This window comes from Frankliniella occidentalis, unplaced genomic scaffold, assembly GCF_000697945.3.
Source record: "Frankliniella occidentalis isolate FOCC.00 unplaced genomic scaffold, Focc_3.1 Scaffold63, whole genome shotgun sequence".
Classification (NCBI taxonomy): domain Eukaryota; kingdom Metazoa; phylum Arthropoda; class Insecta; order Thysanoptera; family Thripidae; genus Frankliniella; species Frankliniella occidentalis.
In genome coordinates, this window is record NW_026267193.1 from 1,293,926 (window position 1) to 1,302,201 (window position 8,276).

The following is an 8,276-nucleotide window of genomic DNA, read 5'->3' on the forward strand; positions in this document are numbered from 1 at the left end:
ACTCTAGGGGCTGCACAGGCCGTATGTGGTGGCGCAAGGGATGCGCACTTCGTGGGATCCAAGAGGAACCAATGATACGTCTACAGGCCAAATCTCGACATTCCGACGCCGGCTCAAAAAAGTGCGCCGCTAATTTCGAGCGGCAGTGTATTACTTGATATATTACGTAATATTACTTGATATTACGTAATATTACTTGATAGTACATGATATTACATAATATTACTTGATATTACTTGATAATACTGACATTACCGATATTACACATATTACTTGTAATATATATTCCTCCGTACACGGCCGAAGGGAGTTGACGACCCCTCGCTAAACCCTTATGCATTTTGTTGTGCAGCCATAAGTATGTACACATTTTTATGCGATTGAAGGGCAGCAGTACAAGCTTTGTACTACAAAGCGGCCCAAGGGCACCGCACGCGTCCTTGGCATCGGCCGGCTGGGCGCGCGCACGTGCGCACGCGAGTCTGTGTCCGGCAGAGCGCGGAGCGGCGCGGAGTCAAGTGCGGGCCGACCGCTCTCCGAGAACACTGACTCCCACTCACCACGACGCGACGCTCTCGAGATTTCGAGTGGTGCCGCACCACGGCGTGGAGCAGAGCGTGTGTGGTGGTTGTGACCCGGCGGTTGACCCCCCGAGAGAGGAGACTTTAGCGCGGGGAGTCCTCCTCAACACACACAACGTGTGCCGTGTGCCATACTCACCAGCTTGAGCACGTTGAGCCACGTGTAGGGCACGCTGCGCTTCTTGCTGTTGAGCAGGAAGATGGCCTCCACGCCGCTGAGGAGCCATAGCAGGGCGAAGGGCACCCAGAGGATGGTCGTCCGGTGGAAGCAGTCCGTGAAGTCGGGCGACTCGGTGTACCACGTTAGGTTGGCGTCCTGCGAGGAGAGGAGAGAGAGAGAGAGAGAGCAGAGCGGATTAGTGCGGCGGCTCTCAGTTGCGTCTCCGCGCCCGATCAAGGGACAAGGACGGAAAGATAAGGAAGAATGGTTTATTCCATTTTCCTTCCGTTTATTTTTTATTTTCCTTCCCCCTCTCGCGCAGGTCAAGTTTACGGGCGGGCCGGCAGGCGAGTATGCGAGTGCCGCTTTGCGGCCTGCACGGTAACGGGTAAGGGCGATAAGGGATAACGTGCCAAAAGATAAGGGGGTTTGTTTTATACTTTTTGAAGGTAACGTGCGCCAGGTCAGGTTTCGATCGTGACCGATCGTGACGAAAAGCTGGCGACGCATATTTTTACCAGCTGGCTGCTTTATACACCCTGCACGTACAGTTTGAGAAAGAACTGACTTTGAGGCCGGTTAAAATAAGAAAATGAAATGATAAAAACGAAACGATAGGGAGGGGTTGGATGAGCATAGGCAGGGTGGTTCATGTTCATCGGCGCGCCGTTCTTTCTTCCGGTTAAACTGGACCGAATGCAGGCGGGTGGACGGGTCGCATACTCGCACGGGGCCGAAAAGGCGCCTCGGTGAGCGACACGATAGGCAACCCTACGATCGCTCGCCTGCATCCGGTGCAGTATAACCCGGTACCACCAGAAGGAACCACCCTGTGTTGTAAGTATCGAGGTAAGTATCAACAGTAAAAGGACAAGAGGATTATAATAAATGTCGTTTTGAGGTTTTGCGTCGGGAGAAACAAGCTTGAAAATCTGTGTTTATCGCGATAGCCGGTTCAGGTTCGAGGCCCGCGACTGGGCTTACAGCTCGCCCCCCACGAGAACCAGCCCACCCGGTCCGCAAGACCCAAGCTCGGCTCGCGTCGACAGAAATTTTCCACGACCTGGCAACGTCAGGGCTTACGGACTGGAACACTGTGAAAAATATCGTCGTAAATTTACCGAATTTTTGTAAACTCGAATTATAATTTAAGTTGTAAATTTACGAGAGCACATTTTTTAATCGCCATAATGCTTTAAGTCGATGTTTCGAATTTTTGTATGTACTTTTGTAATTTTCTCTGTAATTTTACAACTTTTTCAAGGAAAATTTTCTTGTAAACCTTACCACTATTTTTCACAGTGAAAGGGGGGGGGGGAAGGCGGCAGTACAAGGTGGACAAAGGAGCGTACCGAAATAGGGATGCAAAGTGAGAGCACACCAAACGCGTACGCGAGCGAGTGTACGGCGGGACAGACTGGGTGTATGTGTACCAAATGGGTGCCAAGTGGCCGGTAAAACTGCCCTGGCCGCAGAAAGATTTTTAGCATAAAGGAACAAGTACTCACCCAAAACTTGCCGCCGCAAAATTGTTCCAGGTAGGTTTGCGAGTCCATGATGATGGACTAGTCATGTGCCCGACCACTGCGGACAGAAAAAGAGAAAAATTATATAGAAACAGACATACTTTTCTTTCGAATCACTGCACGCCCGTTTCCTTACGGACGTACAATCTGTAAGTAACAGAAATTCTTGTAGTGTGGTTGGAATTGAAAAAAATGCTCGTGCCTTTTTAAAGAACACCAAGACATGCAACAAGTCCGACAGCTTCGTTTTTCCAGTGAAGTTACACCAAATAAAATAAAGCCTATTTCCCTTTCTTGTCCCTTAGGGATTTTTGTGAAGGAGCCGGGCAAGTGCACGGAATGGTTTTTAAATGCTCTTTAATTTGTGCATAAGCCACACGGTCTGAAGCCGGTAAGAGAGGGTGCGCATACATAAACCTGAACCGTTTCGGCTGTTAAGGAAAGTAAAGTTCACAATGTTTCACAGTGTAGGAAACGCGTTGTGCGTAATGTGTGTAATAACGCGACTTACTGTGTGACGGTGGAGGCACGCGAGCGCCACGCCGCACCACGCCGCGCATCGAGTCGGCTATACTATTTTTAAGAAACAAAAAGGGCTGCCCGCTGGGAGGGGGAGGCTAGTGACGGGGTTACGAGGAATTCTTTTTAGCCGGCCACATGGGTGCTCCATCTGACTCTGACGCGCCGCCCGCCCGCCATATAGACTCGCCGACACGAGGCGGCCAGTGACGTACGCGAAATCTGGGCCTTCAGTCATAGCGCCATGGATGTGCGTGTGTGACACTGGTGTGTGAATGCCCATACGTGTTGTTCAACTGCGAAACACTAGTTAGTGTGCAACTGCGAGTTAAATACTTGAAAGCGTTTATCTCGATTGAAATACACTTGTGTGTATTCCACTTGCATGTGTTCCAATTGTAGCCCAATTGCAGCTGTGCATTGTAAGTGTGCAACTGCTTTCCACACAGTGAGCGTCCAGTCTAAGAAAGTGGTCGACGGCGGAGTCACACACTTAAAAATGCACAGCTTAACACTTGCGTTTATCATAGTGTACAAATGCGTTACATGCTTGGTTACTACTGGCTCCCTGGGGCCAAGAGCGGGGCTCCCCCATAGATATAGTAGTATGCATCCGCTAAGTTTGTGATACGCGTGGGTGGGTGGTGTGCTTCTTCTTATCCCAAGCACGGGTAGCGTCCGAGTCAGCGCCAGCGCGCGCGGCTGATACCACCGCAACGGTTGGGAGTCGCTGTCCCCGCGCCCCTGCCGCGCCCCTCCCGGCTCCCATCAGCGGCCAAACCGGGCCCCGTACGGCAAGCCCGCCGTTTCTTTTCGAAATTCTGAAAGGGCTTAATCAGGCCCAGTATCTAGAGCAGCATTGCCAGGCGGCGTACAGCTCAAATATCAGGGGACGTGTTCCTCTATTATTTTCCTTCAGTCCATTATTGGATATAGTCCGCGAAATACAATTGAAACCATTTCTTTCAAGGCGGTCGCATAACTCCACCAAACGTTGAGATTTTGAGGCCCACTGCATCCAAAATAATTACCGCAATCATCTAGTAATTTGTTAATTACAGGCACATTTTGTTAGGGCATGACAGGGATTGTACTCAAAAAGTATTCTACTCAAAATAAGCGCAATGCACTCGAGAGAAACAAGTACACGAAAAATCGACTAATACCAAATATACATTTTTCTAGGTCTTCTGTAAACTGTCTCTCTCACTTTTAATGAATTAGATCGGTTCATTACGCCTACACGTACACCTCCGACAGTTAATCGGCATACCCTCCACCACCCAGCTTTGAGCCCAAACCACCCTGTCATGAGCTAATTTTATTTTCAGACAGCCCAACCCGGCCCAACCCATTTTCGCCCTGTTTCTGACGTTTCACGAACGCCCCACCTTAAGAGCGTCGTTAGCGTGTGAAGCTATGCTCTCTCAATCACTGCGGCACAGCGACACGGGGGTAGATAAACAGACTGGCCCCCGTATATAACGCCCCCCAGTTGTGTTGTCCGGCATCATCGTCCCACGAGCAGCAACGGCGTGAACAACCATGAAGTTCTTTGCTCAGGTGAGGGTGGAGCGCACGGTGGGAGCCAGCGAACTGAAATGCATTACCGTTTGCTAACTCGTTCCTTTTCCAATCATAGGTCGTTGTGTTGCTGGCAGTCGCCTCCATGGCTCTCGCTCTGCCCTACGGCTTCCCACTTGGTGGCTACGGTGGCTACGGTGGCGGCGGCTACGGTGGCTACGGTGGCGGCTACCAAACCGGGTTCGGCAGCTCCTTCTCCACCTCGCTCAACTACAACAGGGGTGGCTACGGCTACGGCGGCTACGGGGGCAGCGGCTTGGGCGGCTACGGCGGCTTCCTTGGCTGAGTCTGCATTGTTTCGATTGGAATAAACGAGTCACGTAAATGAAAACGTCGTTTTCCCCCTCACCCTTGCATGTGTTCAATGTCAACGTCCTTACACGTTACCTTGTCCAAACAGCTGTTGAGTAAAAATTTGGGACGAGGCCAAAACGGAGGCTATAACGCACTCAGTGCACCAACATGTTGGATACAACTGACTCACGTCAAAACTAATGGGCGGGCACTTTAGTACTGCATTATAAGGTCAAATAATGTTTTATGCAAACAGTTAATTTCTTTACAATACGTAAGAAAAGTTGCCAGAACTCTTTGAAAAATCCCAACTCTTCTTAATGTCCATAAATTATGAGTGATAGACTCCATAAAAAATATCGCGACTAGCTGTTGTTGTATTGCACCATAAGATTAGAAACTTCCTCACACCAACAGTCATTTTCTATTGGAATTTTACAAAACAAACTAAATGAGAAAAATTTTAAACACCCCACAGAAAAGTTCAAAATATGGCCTGATCAAAAGACTCCTGCGACAGATTGTGGATATTGGTAGAACCTACTTCCCCACAAAATCAGAGCTGTACGTGAAATTAAGTCGGTAAAATCGCGCGTGCAAGATTTTTACTCGTTTCTGTAATTTAAAGATATTAGAAAATAAGGCAACTTTAGTAATTTTTCCATTTTATCCCAATGCGTTTGGAACCTTAGAAGTAAAGGGAATTTAATGATGCAATCCGATTGAGGATATATACAGTTTTCTGAAGAAAATATTATCTGGTTGTTGGTTAGTAACTGTGAAATCCTAACATTTTCTAGGGTCCAAAAACCGAACAATTCACGACGCTTCTTGGAACAAAAACAGCTATAGGCGCGATATTTTGTTTGATTCCACCACTCTTAATTTTGTTTCCAAAGAAGGGTTGAAATTTTACGAAGAATTCCGGAAACTTTTTCCACTTATTGTCAAGTTTCAACATTTTTTAAAACTGTGTGCATGAAGTTGTATATTTGTATTATATGGATAAATGTCCACAATATAAACTATTTAATCCGTATTATTACTACACTTCATTAGTCCACTCAGAGAAATGATTTTTAGCAATGGCAACCATCTTATGCTTGGCACGGGGAGCACCATAAAATTGGTTGAAACAACAATAACAACGTGATGGAAACCACATTTTTGGTTCTCACGACCACGATAATGTTGCATCAACCATACTTTAAGGTGGTCCCTAAATTGACCATACTATGGTCCCTACCACTAAGCTTTTCTCTGGGTGTCCCTATGTTACGCTTGCGAAAAACTCTCCGTAAGCGAGTCCGAAATAAATGGGTGGTGACTGTTTGAGTGAGAGTAGTTAATCTTTTGGTGCAAACACTAAATTGTTATGAACTTATTTTTGGTACGCAGCTTACGTACATCTGTGTGAATGCTCTAGTGTGCGTATTATTTTAAGCGCAATTGAGAACTAATTTGGAGAAATATATGCAACTATGAACAATTTTGTCCATAACTGCGTTTAATATTATACGCAATAGAGCATGCACATGTGCATCTGTGCACAGATGTACGTAAGTGTGTATAAAAGAGTTCATAAAAATTTACTCTGCAGTATTTAAGTGTCCATCAACGTTATTGAACAAATGCAAGGGTGATAAACGTCAACATTGAACCTCGTATTGAACACATGCAAGGGTGAGGGGGGAAACGACGTTTTCATTTACGTGACTCGTTTATTCCAATCGAAACAATGCAGACTCAGCCTAGGAAGCCGCCGCCGTAGCCACCCACGCCGGCACCGAAGTTGAGCGAGGTGGAGAGGCCGTACCCGGCTCCGTACCCGCCGTACCCGCCACCGTAGCCGCCCAAGCCGCCGTAGCCGCCATATCCGCCATAGCCGCCGAGGCCGCCGTAGCCGCCGAGGCCGTAGCCACCGAGGCCGTAACCGCCTAGGCCGTAGGGCAGAGCCAGAGCCATGGAGGCGACTGCCAGCAACACAACGACCTATGATTGGAAAAGGAACGAGTTAGCAAACGGTAATGCATTTCAGTTCGCTGGCTCCCACCGTGCGCTCCACCCTCACCTGAGCAAAGAACTTCATGGTTGTTCACGCCGTTGCTGCTGGTGGGACGATGATGCCGGACCACACAACTGGGGGGCGTTATATACGGGGGCCAGTCTGTTTATCAACCCCCCGTGTCGCTGTGCCGCAGTGATTGGGAGAGCATAGCTTTACACGCTAACGACGCTCTTAAGGTGGGGCCGTAGTGAAACGTCAGAAACAGGGCGAAAATGGGTTTGGCTGTCTAAAACTAAAATTAACTCATGACAGGGTGGTTCTGGCTCAAAGCTGAAAGGACAATAAATGCGAGAGGTCAGCTTGCCAGAGTAATGACATGTAGAAGATCTAGTGGGATCCGGGGTCAAGGGTCGTAGAAAAAGATGCGAAAGAATTCTAGACGTCGGAGTAGTCTTAACCATATTTTCTAACGATGTATGTGGACACGCAATAAATCGAGGGGGCAACAACTCCGGGAACCATACACGTATGTGTAAACCTGCCTGGGAATCATCAGGATAAAAATTATTCGAAATCAACAGAAATCGCTTAAATTTAGTGGGAGACTAGAGGAACTGGTACAAATTAGTCGAAATAATCGTTTTCTACCACTAAAATACCTAAGGAATGAATAAAAGCGGACGGGAATCACTGGGAATCAAGAATTTCGGGAATCATGTGTACACTTCAAAAGGGAGTTATTGCCCCCTCGCAATAATAAATACTGTTATAGTACTCGTTTGTTTGCGTCGACGGTGAGCACCCGGCTACCGGGCTCGCTACCGGGCCATAGGCTGTAAGTGTGTGTGTGTTTGTTTAATTGGGTGAGATAATGGCGCGAGTAGCATGCGTCGTCCGACGCGCTCGGTGTGAATGCCCCGCGCCCGTGTGTGTGTCGCACCCTTAGACGCTGCAGCACGTGTGAGTGTGTGTGTTGATCGCTCGACAGAGGGAGAGAGAGAGAGAGAAAGAGAGAGTGGAGGTGTGAGGTGAGCGCCTCATTGCATAAGTCCATCGCGCCTTGGTCTAGTGGAGTGGACTCAGTCTCGTCAGTCCCGCCACGCCCCGCCACGCCCTGCCCGCCCGTGCTAAACCTCAGAGCGCATCACGGGGTACAAGATCAGATCGGGAGGTGTGGCCGAACAGGGCGGGGCGAGGCGGATTGGCCCGGACCCGAACCACTCCATGATAAAGACAGAAAGACCCGCAGAGACACGCCATGCATGCCGTCAGACGAGGAGCCGGTACCCCAGCTGACGGCGACGGCGCGGGGGGTCCCCATGCATAGGGAGATTCTCCAGAGGAAGCGACACCCTGACCCAGCAGAAAGACACAGCATTGAGGGGGAGGGGGGGGGGGCAGCTGGACGGATGAGCCATGAGGAGCAGGAGGAGGTTAGAGAAGGGCGTCCTTTACGGTTGGTCCAGGCTGTGACGCCAACAGCTGACGGCCCGCTCGACGACGCCTCTCACCTCACGCCCTCCCGTGGCCCAGCCCGTGACACCCGACTTCCTGACAGCCTGCGAGGCGCCGGTTCCAGGCGTGCCTTGTCGCTAGAAGCCCCC

General features: G+C 49.2%; 2 protein-coding genes and 1 long non-coding RNA gene across 3 annotated transcripts in view; 1 reads left to right on the forward strand and 2 right to left on the reverse strand.

Moving 5' to 3' along the window:
• Positions 1-726: 726 nt before the first annotated feature.
• LOC127749527 (uncharacterized) overlaps positions 727-8,276 on the reverse strand; it is a 32,488-nt gene continuing 24,938 nt past the window's right edge. The window contains exons 2-3 of the long non-coding RNA XR_008011209.1: positions 2,250-2,325; positions 727-897 (exon numbers count right to left, since the gene is read on the reverse strand). This is a non-coding gene — a long non-coding RNA (uncharacterized LOC127749527). The remainder of the gene's footprint in view (positions 898-2,249; positions 2,326-8,276) is intronic.
• On the forward strand, positions 4,285-4,680 carry LOC113209521 (glycine-rich protein 3-like). The gene is made up of 2 exons (XM_026427075.1): positions 4,285-4,349; positions 4,429-4,680. Exons 1-2 carry the CDS (start codon positions 4,332-4,334, stop codon positions 4,654-4,656), a joined length of 246 nt encoding a protein of 81 aa, XP_026282860.1. The 5' UTR covers positions 4,285-4,331; the 3' UTR covers positions 4,657-4,680.
• LOC127749526 (neuropeptide-like protein 30) lies at positions 6,384-6,777 on the reverse strand. The gene is made up of 2 exons (XM_052268041.1): positions 6,736-6,777; positions 6,384-6,656 (listed from the first exon to the last, which is right to left on the reverse strand). Exons 1-2 carry the CDS (start codon positions 6,751-6,753, stop codon positions 6,411-6,413), a joined length of 264 nt encoding a protein of 87 aa, XP_052124001.1. The 5' UTR covers positions 6,754-6,777; the 3' UTR covers positions 6,384-6,410.